Here is a 13896-nt window from a genome sequence, read left to right on the forward strand (position 1 = left end):
ACGATTCACACTTCAAAATAATCAAGAGATATTTTCATTGAAAGATCAAATTATCTCAAGTATTAAAAGCAGTTTTTAAAAAAGTATACACAGATAATATGCCAGAGGAAAAAGATAGAAAAGCCTGTAGTAAGATCTGAAATGTTCACAGCCCTCTTCCAGAAAAATATATTCATCAAAAGCTTTAACACACAAGCACTCCACAAAACCTAAGAGATATTTCTGAAGAAGTAATCGTCTGGCACAAATAAATGTATAAAGCTATACAGGCAGGTAACAGTAAGAGCAACTATACTATGGTGCCTTTAGACAGAAATGAACCCAGCAATCTACAAAACTAAGAGGTTAGCATTTCAGTTATTTCTTTTGAATTCATGGTGGCCTGTGTTGTATGCTCCTGTCTAAATTAGTTAAATTTTTAACTGCTTAAGTTTTCCAGAAGCTTCCAGAAGGAGGCAGTCAAGGAACTTCTTTAACTGTGTGCAAACACGTGTGATGAACAAAATCAGGCTTAAATCACCTGTAATACCCACACTACTTAAGCAAGCTACTGTTCCGAAACAGAACGCAACATGACAGTTTTGAATTCACTGCAACCATATTGAAGCGTATAATGAACTGAACAACCACATTTTTAAAGGGCATGTCACTAAAAACAAAATCAATTTATTACCTTGGTCGGTAAGCTTCAGTGCCATCTTTGATGGTTGGCAGTGTAACTTTTATAGGATGACCAGAGGCAGACATGGACTTTTGATGTCGAGGCCGTGTCGATACGGCAGAAGCCACTGCGGAGCCTGCAGAAGACGTGCTGCTCGCAGACATTTCTGTGAGGCTTTTGCCACCAGAGCAAGGCGGGGGGGATGGACAAATGAAAAGGGAAAAGGTTAGTGTAAAACCCCACAGAAAACAGGGAAAATAACTATTTTTTTTTTCTTTCAGAACATAGCAAGTGCTGTTTAAATAACCAGAAGATGGGGTGACCAGGCTGCCTTAGTCAGCTAAATTAAAGAATACAGAATTCTGAGACAGTTATGTTTGCCCATAAATCAAATCGCCACGCGTGTTCAATTAGGCCTTTTCATTCCTCCCAAGATTAAAGCTTACACACACATTATTCAAAGTACTGAAGAAAGACTACAAAGAGTACATGGAAAACGTAAAAAATACCAAAAAAGAAATATGCAAAAGACTTAAAATAGATTGAACAGACTCTCCTTGTGTGAAGTGAATACCCTTAGTTTCAGTTAAAACAAACACCTAAAACATTTGGAACCGCTGTCACAATATCTCTTGGAAGAGATCGCGATTTTGAAGGACCAAGTTGTATTTCTCTGGACTATCCCAGGCACTGCAAGGCTGAGGCTGAGCCAACTCTTACAAGATACAGTTCCACCTACCAGTACTTTTATTTCTGCTTCGCCTAAGTGGCAAGGAAGAGATGAAAGTAGTGGTAAAACTAATGTGTCATTAATTTTTAAAACAAAAGTCACTTAAGCCAAACTACAGCTTTGCCTCTACAAGCATAAATGAAATTACATTAATGATATATTAGCAACAACAGTCCCAAAGCTAAATAATATCTGTAGCAAAGTGGTAAAGATTTTGGACAAAAAAATCTGATGACAAAATGTTCAACTACACCAAATCTAAAGTCAACTGCAACACAATGTATTGTAGGAAAGGCAAATACACAACTCAAAAGAAAATTAATCTCCTTTTTTCAGAATATGCTGGAAGAGCTAGGCATATCCATTGCACTCATGAAAGCAATAAGGATTAAGAGTTGCCTGTCTTTTCCATACTATAGAAAAAAAGTACCGTAACTGTGAAATGAATAACTTTGAAATAAAATCCCTTCTCATTATAGCGTTTTTGGTATTAAATCTAATCAAAGAAAAAGCTTATCAGTCTTTGTTAGTCAGAAGTATTATTGTAGTACATATTTTAACCCTAAATCTAAAAAAAAATGTTTTCGTCATTCTTTTTAAAGAAGGATTGTTGTTCAATTTTGTTCAAAATTTTTTCAAATATTTTAAACTATACACAAAGATTGTAATGATGACATTTGAAAGTACCTATCTAGAAAATTTGAAATTAAATACTAAAATCAGTGTTCGCCTTTTTAAAACAACTCTTTAAAGCACTTTAAATAGCTGTACTTTACATGTTCCACAGCTCGTTTTGCTATAGATCAACGGCCCAATACTTTTCCTATTTTTAAAATTCAATGCATCATTAAAAAATTTAAACATTAAAATAGAAAACTAAACCAAACCACTTTACTAGATAATGTTATTTCATGCTTGCAATTTTTTGTTTCGTTTTACCACAACTGTTTTATTCAAACAGCTTAAAAAAATCAGAGTAACATCTATTGCTGTAAACTAAAAAACCACCCCAAAACAACCAAAAAAGCAAACAACCACCAACCAAACACACACGCACAAAACTAAAAAAACCACCAAACCTAGTATATTAATTTCCATTAAAGGCAGTGTTTCATTTTGCAGTCAGGTACATGGGTTAACTAACATCAAGGATGAACAAAGAACATATTTCAAAAAAACAGTAATTGTGGCAGTGTTAAATACTATTGTTTTTAATAAAACATACTAAACTGAGTGTAACTATCATCCCACATACACGTATAAATGATTACCATCACTGCTAAAACATTATATAGGCCAAAAAATTATATTGAAGAGGATTGACAAGTCTTAACAATTTCAACTTCTGAGTGATTAATAGGAGAAATGAGAAAGGATCATGTTAAAGTGTTAGGGCAAATCCATTTCAAGGTGTCCACAGCAGAACTGCCTAATTAGTTGTGAGCAGAGCTACTTTACTCTGTGTTGGAAGACAACCCTTGGTAATAAACATGATTCCATGTAGAGAGGCAAAGGCAGATCTACACATTTAGTTATAAATTTCACCCTAAACCTGGAAAATGCAGTGGAAGATGAGTTGAAAACATACAGTCAGACTTTATGTATTTCATGCCATGCTTCATAATGGAATATATTAATTTCAGAAACATGTTTCTTCTATGCCTCAGTTCTTCTACCCAAATTAATGAGCAAGAAAAGCTGAAGAATACCTGTTGTCCTTCCCATTCTGTATTGCAGAATAGCGATCTGAAGAACGTTCACAAACGTAAGTGTTCCTCCTTGTCATTCCACTACCAGAAAATACATTATTCTAGAAGAAAATTGAGACTAAAATTAAATGAAGTATTTTCTTTTACTGTATATTACAGCCTACAAAAATGTAAGCACTGGAAGCAAATCAAACTAGAATTTCAGCCATTTATGTATATTCTTAATATCTTCAAATGTACTAGGCAATCTGTTGACACAAATAATTTATATCATCAGTTTTTTTTTTCCAATAGCTCTTTCACCATGTCATTAGTTTACCTTTAAGAGTACACTAAAAGAAAACAGAGAAATTTAATTTTCCTGACACTTGCTTTACTAAGTGTTATTATCCAATTCTCACATATTGTGTTAACTGAATTATTTGTCTCTGGGATCAAAGGAACAAACTGGAATCCCAGAGAATGCATCTATTTGGCTGGTTGAAAGGATTCTCTATGAAAATTAATTTGCCAACCAAGCCTCCAGCTTCACAGTTTGTTGCTGCCTGTCAAATGAGTTTCCAAGAGAAAAATTGAAAGATTATTGATCTGTGTCAGCAACCCAGAAATTATGATACCAATAACATGGCAAATAGGTCTTGCAGCAACAAATACTGATGAGACTTTGTTTGCCCACACTTCGTAAGATCCCGACAAATATCCTTCTCCCCCTGCCACACACAGACGAGCTGCTGAAGCCTTAACTTTCAGTACACGAGGTACAAGTCTCAGTTTTCAATACATTTCAATACTGAATTGGAGATGGTTTGCGAAGTACTGACATTACATACTTGTGCAAGCTGGCAAAAGATTTCAAATAAACTTGGGTACTGTAGGACATCATGAACTCTGCGAGATTTGCTGTGTGTTTAGGTCTCCCTCATCCAGAACTTTTTGGCATGATGATCACCCTGCAGAGACTACTGAAAAAGCTGTTTTCAAAGCCAGTTTGTAAGGAAGATTAACAACTGCAGTAACTGTTTATGAAACTCTCGTAAGTTAGACTAATATGACAAGCTGATAAGTATGTTTTAAAGAAATCCTGCCTTCCCTAACATCCTGTTATCCTCAAAGTTACATATCAGTATTTAAAAATTGTCCACATTAGCTTTGTTCATTTTTAATTATTTTTAAAAAACAAACTCTTTTTTTCCTGGGCAAGCTGCTCAACTTTAACTACTGCTGCAATATCAGACACCACTATTCCTTAATCATGCCCATCACAAAGCCTTTCACAAAATCCCCAAAACAGTAACAGAGCTAAAAATGTACAAATACTGAAGTTGCCATTAGCAAGTACATCAATTTCTCAAAGATACTCCATCTAATTATCACAAAGCAGAGAAATGCTTTTGACATATCAGCTTGTCCTACACGTAACTGTAAACAGCTTTGGGGCAATATAGTTTTGGGAAAGCTCAGATATGAAATCTAATCTTAGAAGACTCAAAGTCCCTGAATGCAATCCACATAGTCATAATTCCAAAGACTTTGTGGGGGGAAAAAAGCTCTACTTCAAATTTGAAAAAAAAAAAAGTTTAAAGCATCTGCAGATGTATTGTAGACACAGCCTGTGGAACATGAAGAGTTAAATGAACTTCAGCATTTATTTTGTTTAAAGAGAATTCTAGCAGAAATGTGTATCATCTTCCCAGAATAACCAAGATGGGAGCCAGCACATAGAATCCCAAAGGACAATGAGAATTCCTGCTGCCCGTCGACTGTACTAAAAGATGGCCAGAATTCCTGTATTTAATATAGTGTCTCTTAAATAGAAAAAAGTATCTTAAATGATGATTAATGCATATTTATTTTTCTCCCCGCCTCCCCCACCATGAACTCTCACTCCTAAGTAGCTGTTTAAACACTATGCGATATTTTTTCATTGTGTACCCTAAATATTGATACTACTGCACATGAACTTCTACAAGGCAAAGAAAGATGCTTTCACATTAGGAGAGACAGACTGTCCTATTTGGAACAAAGATGTCTGAGGCAGTAATATGATAGCAATTTACAAAACTATGAATGATATCATAATAGAAGAACTAGCAATTTAATAATTTCTTAATTCAAGAACCAGGTTGTAAATCATAACATCAACAGGCACACACACCAGGGAACAAGTGGGTTTCTTCTCCTCACCTCACCCCATTTCTCAAGTCCAAAATGAAGTGATTTCAGAAAGCTAAACAGATAAATTTACAGAGAAAAAGTTCATGAGGGACATTATGTAGGATTATTCAGATGAAATCTCTGATTCAGGAAGTCCCTTGACTTCCTTGTAGACACACAAGCATCAAAAAACAGAAAAAGAACACTCCGTATTGGCTCCGCTCTTATGTTTTTTCCCTGAATATCCACTATTTGTCTTGACAGATCTTCAGTTTGCCCAAGTGTAGACATTCTCATGGAATGGGGAAGTGAAAGGTTTATTTTAAAAGACACCCACTGTAGCTTATTTCTGTCTGCCAGTAAAAGTCACCAGAAATAGACTTAGTGGCTTATTCAGTAACCGTTATGTCTATAGTAACCTTATGCTGCAGATTTTGTTTAAATAGGGAAAAATAAATATAATACGCCCAAAGCACAACACACTCACACTGGGAACTGTGGTTGATTTCTTTCTTTCTGGACCCACAAGTGGACTTGCAGCCATCTCTCCTTTGGATCCCACTGTAGTGCTGCCAAGTTTGCGGGAGACGTCCTTGTCCCAGTCTTCTTTCTGCTCACTTTCCACACTGTTTGCCTGAGCCCTTTTTGTGTACGACACCGCAGGAGGAATTGAGGGACCAACTGCCAAATAAAAGCAGTATTAATAAATACCTAAAAATAATCACTGCGTTTTTCTTGGCCAAAATAGTCTAAATATAATTCCCTGAGTCTAAAAAAAGCATTTGAACAACTATGACTGCAAACTCAGCACCAACCTATTAAACTGAGCTTTGACAGCCTACACTCTTTTTACCCACTCGCTCCTCAAGACCAATTTGCAGTTCAGAATTAGTTCCCATTTCACATCAATATGTAAAATCTAGAAGAGTATTTGAATTCTCATTTTAAATCCACGCAATTTGTGCGATATTACAAAGAAAGGCATAAAAGAACACTGTCCAAAATTTTCTTAGTACTTTTTGCCACATATCTTTTCTTCTAAACACTGTGAAAGATCCTTTTCCCCTGGAAACTCAAGGACTTTGTTTAAAAGCATGTCTATACTTGGAAAAGTTGCAATTCTTTTCCTCTTGTCATTCTTTAAAAATGCTTTGGGGCAAATCCTCCATCACTATAATTTTACATTCCCTTGAAATAAAATCCCATCGGCTGACGATCTTCACAATATTAGTTGCTCTTTTGGAAAAAAAACACCACCACGCTAACACAGATGGAAAAGAACAAAAAGGGGGGGAAAAATATCAGAAATAAAACCGTAAATTAGGCAGAGAAAAAGGCCAAACATTCTAGAAACATTTCTAGTAATTTGACAGTTCTCTTTGAAAAAAAAAAAAAAGTTGTTTTAAATACGCAATCCTTTCTGATGTAACCACCTTCACCTGAAAATGTTTCCTGAATACTTGGTAAAATCATTGCCACTTGGAAACAAACAATTTGTCCCCAACTCCAAATGTACTGATAAACACAACGGTTTGCTGCCTTTGAGTTTATCCAGACCAATATTTTGCTATTACTTCCTAAACAGGAAACATCCTCAAGCTCATTATTTAGTGAATCAACCAAGTAACAAGTCCAAAAAACGTAATCTGTAGATTACATTGACCCGGATTTACCATAGAAGCACTCATACAAATAAAAGCATCACAGCGGAGCATGACGAGATACACAACAAATGCACAGAGTGGTGGACCTGCCAGGTTCACAAAGCACTGCACATTCAGACTTTAATTGTGTATGTTACTTTACTTGTTGGAATGTCATCCCCACCATGATCACTGAACCGCCGCTGTTTCTGGTTAGTCGATATACTCCGCTGGACCTTCAGGTGAGCGGGAGACTGCACCGAACTGTTGTTGAGGTCACTGCTGGGACGAGACCTTTGACCCAAATTGCTGCTGGACAAGGAATCGCCTCCTTCAAACTACAGGAAAAACATTTTTTCAGAGTGTAAACAAAATTCAACATTACTGGTACTTTCATGGCTTAATAAAGCAAAGCGTTGCAATCAAAGGCATTTTTTGAAATTTAAAATTGTATCCGGAGTTCCATTTTCTTCAAGATGAGTTTTATCACTTCATCTGTGTTTAATGTGCTTTAAAAAATACACAGCTAAAGCTAAGAAGTTAATGAATGCTCAAAATAAAATTAGAAGAATCTTTCTGGCAACAAAAACTGTGCTATTCTAAAACCTAAACCAAAGAATGGCTTCCCCTGCTTTTTTTTTTTTTAAGCTTAAGGAGCATTTATAGCTTCAGAACAATTTCAAAACGCACTGGACTGAGTCAAAAGGGCTAAAAAGGCAAGTACTAGGGATTCAAGGATTCTTTCTGGACTTCAACATATCTTTATAAGGTATGTAACTCAGCCACTGGTTTGTTGGTGTCTAAGAAGCCTAAGTTTTAAGTAAGAGCAGTGAAAAAGACAAATCTCCTCTTCCAAGCAGTTTAAGTCAAAATAATTTTTGACAGATTTCCTCCATGTTCTGCCATCACAAGGGAATTCTCATTCAGAGATGTTGTGGGAAAATGCACTCAAGGATGCACATATCAGATCTATGCTACCTTAGAAATGAAAGAAGGCAATGAAGCAGCAGGAAAAAAATACTTCTAAAAGAAAAGCCATGGTCTGAGCTTCATTTCTTGAAAATCTCTGTGATCCCAAAAGATCTACAGATTCCTCCAGTTCCAAATCAGTCAAAAGGTTTTCTATGACAAATTTATTAATGACAACGTAATTATTTATTAAATGATAAAATATACCATAATATAATATCTGAGTTAGAAAGGGTGAGTAAATCTCTGAGACACAAAGGTTGTCACATCTTAGTAGCTAGAAGAATAATTGCTCTAGTCAAATCAACTATTTCTGGTTTTAACTGTAGACACACATGACAGGAAGAAGACTCAGCATTTAGAAGTCATGCCACTTCAGATTAATAGCCAGCCTTTTAAAAAAACAATTTAACACATTTACAAGCAAACATGAAGACATCATATTCAATCTATTTCTTCATATGGGAACTAACAAAATATCCAAGAAGATATGAAAAAGGAAAGACACTAATAAGTTATCAGTCACAGTTTGTTTTTTTTAAAAGATGTTACAGAACAGTTCATAAAAGCATCAACTACCAGAATATTCAACCCAGTTAGGTATAAAGGCCAAAACAGAAGATATAAATTAGATGGCACTTACTTCAGGTGGTTTTCTACCCAGAAGCAAATAAGTAGCCATGACTTCATCATACTTTTGGTTTACTAAAGATTCATGGATTTCTTCTCTTGAAAAGCCCATTGTAACCATAATGTCTAAAAGGAAAAAGAAGCAGATACATTAGCAGAATAAGTGCTTGGGTTTGCCGACAACTTAAGAATAAGGAAAACAGAAAAAACCCTTACACTTTAACAGGTAACTAGGTTCAACTCAACCACCATCATCTTCTCTATGCAAAATCAAGAAGGCTGCAACTCTCCTCTTTCGTGGTCATTTTCTTCTTGAAAACTCTCAGTTATGTTATTCAACATATTTCAACATTATTCAACATTAAGTGTTATTCAATAAACAAATAAAATAGTGGCAAATAGAAAGTATGAATAGCTACAGGGCCAAAACAATATCTTTTTCTGACAACGGTTGATAAAAATTGTTGCCGTCATAACAAAATCTGTTTTCTTCTGCCTGTTAAATTCTGTAATCTCGTCTTTTGCTATGCTTGTAGATTCATGTCAGTTCAGTGAAGTCACAGCAGCGCCATTATAATGGAATTTCTCAAATAAAAAGAAAACAGTTGTATGATGAGATTGTATCTCAAATTTTAGTTTGACTTAAAGATAAAATTGCCAATGTACCTCAGCTGCAACATCCTTGTAAAAGTCTTACCTATTCTCTTGGTGTCATTAAAATCTGGTTCAGGCTCAGTATATGGCTTTAGTTCTTCTTCCTCATGGCCAACATTCATCCACCGATCCTTCATAATTTGCTAAGAAAATAAATCAACTTTAGGTCTATATGCCGTTTACCATACCAAATTAAATCCATGCTAGCTACACTGGGAAAAAAAAAAAAAACAAACTTTAAAACTCATAATAATCTGAATGCTGCTCTTTCGCTCACACCTTTTCCCCTCACATCTTACTAGTTTCTTCTTTTATCTTTTGCATCCTTTTGTTCAATCTCCACCTAATATTTACCCTTTACAATACAATCCCCCTACCCAAAATATCAGAAAAATCTCCTGAGAGAAAAAAACCCTGCAGCTCCAACACACAAAAATCTTTTGTACCCTTCACTTTCATCGTCTCTTAATCTTGTCTTGCCAAGTGCCCAACACTCATGCTCTAATTTTGGTTGAGATGCCTAGATGTTACTACAATACCAACTCTAACACAATAAATAACTCCTTCAAATAATAACAAAGGAAGCGTCTAGAAGCTAAGGAATATTTCAGGAGTGTGCCGATGCTTCCTACAGTCATTGCTCTCTAGATCACGATGCCAACTGGCCATTTTTTCCTATAGATCCTCTCACTGCACTTGACCTAAATACATTCACAGTTTGGCTGGAGGGAGAAATGCCTCTTAACTCTCTCTATGCCATGCAGATATTTCCTAAAAAAAAATTCTCATGCATTCTTCGGAAAATTTCCTCTGCTTTGGCCTGGATTTTTGATATGTCTGCAAGGCATTCCAAGCTGGAATCCATAGCCACCACCACAATTTCTTCTTCAGGATATATTCCATATTTTTACATCAGCTAAAAACATTTTACCTCCTACAGCAACAGGCACACACGCCTCTTTAGGGACAGATGCTAATACTGCTCACTAGATTGACAGAAGAGTGAAACAAGTGCCAGCAAGTCAAGTTGCCCACAGGCTCCAAATATGCCTCACAAACACCGAATTTAGTTCTCTCTCACAAAGAGGAAAAGAGTCAGTTTTCCACTGATATAACCAAATTCTTTGTATATAACACTGCTGCCAAATTACAGACCCAAATAGCTGTATCTTCATAAGAACAATACAGAACTTTGTATTTGGGCCAGTTAACATTTTGCTGACAATAAGACTTAAAGATTTGTTCAAAGTTCTGGCACAGAATTGATTTTTTTGGCTTTTCAGAGGGATAAAAGGGAAGGAATTGTGAACACATATTGCTATATCACATTTCTGGCACACAGAGCATGAATCTATTTGACAATAGATTTTGGTTATGTATTTGGAGCCTTGCAGTAACATGATAAGGCTCCCCGAAGAGTATGCAGCATCTGCCATTACAGTTTTTAAAAGATACTGTTAATTAAATCTAAAGTTTAAGCACAATGAGGTGTTTGGATGCCAGGAATCACACTGCTTGAATCCCACCTCCCCTTTCTTGATCCTTCTTGAATTCAGAGGCAAACCAAACAATTCCCACTTCCAGTTTTTCATGTCTCTTCATTAGGTGGATCTATTGTTCCATACAGTCTACTCTAGGTTTTGATCTGTTAAATATCTAAACTTTTCATAGCTTCTGTCTTCAATACATGATCTTGTAGGCATCCTGAGTTATTGCACAACTCTTAAAACAGGCTCTTGCCATCAAGTGTTTTGAAGGGACACATATGATCCAGTTCCAGGATCTGTTTAAGTTCAGCTGATTAAGGAGCAGCAGCCTTGGTCAGGGAATTTAAAGATCTGACCCAAAATGTATTTCTTAAAGATCAACCCAAACCGAATTTCAACCAACTATATGTTATTGATGATGTTTCCCTCAATTTTCAGAAAAACCATCAAATAAAAAAAGCTGGCCTGGCTCAAGATATGTCCATCTCAAAATTATTTGCTTTATTACTCTCTGCAAGCATAAATCTGCTCTGTGGGAATTTCACATAGTGTTAATTGGAAAGAACTGAAGACTGGGCAGAGAGGAGGAATTTGTTGAAATACTGATAGTTAAGAGAGATCCATATATTTTCTGACGATGCATTTTTTCCATCTCTTCCTGTGAAGATTTACTGTGTTACAACAACATTCTCTTGCTTCTAAAATGTGTTCTCTCTGCTGCAACCATAAAAAAGTCTAGATGAACCATTTTAAGAAAAATTTACCTGGTCCTTACCAGAGGAAAAGTGCTAAGCCTAACCCAAATGGTGCTGAGTCTGTGGCAGGCTCAGCTTTGGTGTTAATGTCACCAAACATCCTAATGGACAGTCTGGGAAAAACAGGCATGGGAATGGAGCAGATGCATGGCTGGGACTGAGCAAGTAATTAAAAGACAAAGCACAAACAAAAATCCTCCCCACCTAAGATGACATAGTCTTTCCACTTTTAGGAACTTCTAATAAGTATACACTCTGATTCTAAATATGTATTTTCAGAAGTGCTCAGACAGAAGAAATAGTCATTGCTTTCCAAATCATGCACCACTGCTTTCTAATTCAACAAACATGTGACCTCAGGAACATTAATGTTTAAAAAGTTTGTGATGTCTCTTTCCCTCAGATTAGCATACTGATCAGTGTCCACGATCAGCAGTATTTTGGTACTGGCTCAAGATCCTTTGTTACACATATCGTTTATTGGCTCTCTTCCATACAATGTGACAACTACACCATTGCAACGAGGCTGCCATCCAACACCTCTCTCCAGGTACAAGAAGGAATTTTGAAAGAACACTAAAATATCCAGAGTGAAAGCGAAATTAGATTTGAAGAGAAATTGCTGTAAATCCAGAGGAAAGTTCAATAAAAGGAAAATCTATTTTCCTAAGACTTAAACACGACACGGGAAAAAAGTGATCTTTCACTACCTTTGAGTGACCACACTCCTATCTTTGCGTCCTCTAGACAGTAATAAATACAACATAGTTAACGAATATCAGTAAAGCAGAAGCCATCACTCGCTATTCTCTACAGCACCTATTTTTTTCACGTTAAAACTAGTTATAACAAGTCACAAACCAGCATCAGCTTGAAATAAACTGCATGCAGGCAGAGCTCAGTAACTGCCGGCTTCCTTGCACAGGTAGCATTCATGCCAGGAAACGTAATTCAGGCCACTACAAATAAAAAGCTGCTTAAATGGGATTCATTCTTTGGAACACCATCCACTGCTGCACAAGTAGGCACAGAAAGATGAAACAAAAGTCACCGGTGATTAACTCATACAAAGACTATTTTAAAACCATTCTATTTACCTTCTGCTCTACTTTCATGTCTATGGTAAGCAGATGTTATTTTTAGAAGGCTCTTTGTTAAAGAACTCACAAAATAGAACAGAACAGCATTTAGAGTGAACTCTACACAAAGTATACGTTAAATATCAGCTCCAGAGTTACCGCACAAGTATCTGCCAATACAGCAATCCCGAAGAAAACAGCCCCTTAAAAACAATGAACCTTTTAGACACCTTGCAAATGATGCACAGATATTCTCCATATCCTGTGAAGAGAAAACCTAACTTACTAACAAAAAAAAAAATCATAACTCTGTAAAAAAATCTCAAAACAGGTTTCAGCTGAGTGACACAGCAGGTAGTATTATACATGTTAATTTTTCAGCTATTCTGAAACAAAGCTACCAGATGGGGGCAAGAGCAGGCTGAACACAAATAACTAGCAATTATTAGCTTATAATTCAAAAAGTTCTTAGTCTTCATCTGTATTACAGCACTCAAACAAACAAAAACCCTATGTAGTATTCCATCACAGTTATTCCTCTTGTATCTACCCTTTTTACGGTTTCCACGATGACTCCTTAAGTCAAAAATGCTTACAGTACTGCCTGCTGGTTTTGGTTTTTTTGTTTGTTTTTTTCTTTTCGGAAAAACTCTAAGCAGAAGATATTTACAATCTTGTTCTGCTTTCCAGACGGTTTGAACTAGCTCCATTATCTGACCAAAACAAGTGGGAACAGTTGGCACTTTGAATTGCTCTTAAACGATAGTCTGTAGTCAGCTGCAATTAAGGTTAGACTTTCATTCATTAACACTTTATATTTTCAAGCTGCACTGTTTAAAAACCAAACAAAACACTAAGACTTTTGGGTGCTTAAAACAGCAAGTACCTATAATGAAAAATAAAGAAGTCTTAAGCAATTATTATATTTTTTCTTAATTTGAAATCCCCTTCCCCCCCCCCCACGATGAAACTACTTACTTCTAAGCTGCCTCTTTTTATTGGATTCAGTACTAGCAGCTTCTTAAGTAGATTTTCACAGTCTGTGGACATATAGAATGGAATGCGGTACTTCCCCCTCAGTACTCGCTCCCTCAGTTCCTTTAAAATAAAGTTTTAAAAGGTGAGCCTACTAATGACATAGAAGATTTAAACAGAATAAAAGCCAGGCTTTCATACTTCAGTTGTACCTTTAGATTCTGACCATCGAATGGCAACGACCCGCTCACTAGTGTGTACAAAATCACCCCAAGGCTCCACACATCCACTTCGGGACCATCGTACTTCTTTCCTTGGAAAAGTTCAGGAGCGGCATAAGGCGGGCTTCCACAAAACGTGTCCAGTTTATTACCAACCGTAAATTCGTTACTAAAACCAAAGTCTGCAATTTTAATGTTCATGTCTGCATCAAGTAGGAGGTTTTCTGCC

The 13896-nt window shown here is 36.2% G+C and overlaps 1 protein-coding gene across 7 annotated transcripts in view; it reads right to left on the reverse strand.

The window, feature by feature from the left end:
- The window catches only part of MARK1 (microtubule affinity regulating kinase 1), a 58535-nt gene that overhangs the window by 7409 nt on the left and 37230 nt on the right, over positions 1-13896 (reverse strand). For 4 of the 7 annotated variants that reach the window (XM_065833239.2, XM_065833242.2, XM_065833238.2 and 1 more), the window contains 8 exons: positions 13659-13895; positions 13450-13569; positions 9194-9293; positions 8510-8622; positions 7061-7235; positions 5742-5935; positions 3101-3201; positions 674-835 (listed from right to left, as the gene is read on the reverse strand). In XM_065833239.2, the coding sequence (XP_065689311.1) occupies positions 674-835; positions 3101-3201; positions 5742-5935; positions 7061-7235; positions 8510-8622; positions 9194-9293; positions 13450-13569; positions 13659-13895 (1202 nt within the window). The remainder of the gene's footprint in view (positions 1-673; positions 836-3100; positions 3202-5741; positions 5936-7060; positions 7236-8509; positions 8623-9193; positions 9294-13449; positions 13570-13658; position 13896) is intronic. The other 3 variants (XM_065833243.2, XM_065833241.2, XM_065833240.2) reach the window with 1 other exon arrangement.

Source organism: Patagioenas fasciata, chromosome 3, assembly GCF_037038585.1.
Source record: "Patagioenas fasciata isolate bPatFas1 chromosome 3, bPatFas1.hap1, whole genome shotgun sequence".
Classification (NCBI taxonomy): Eukaryota; Metazoa; Chordata; class Aves; order Columbiformes; family Columbidae; genus Patagioenas; species Patagioenas fasciata.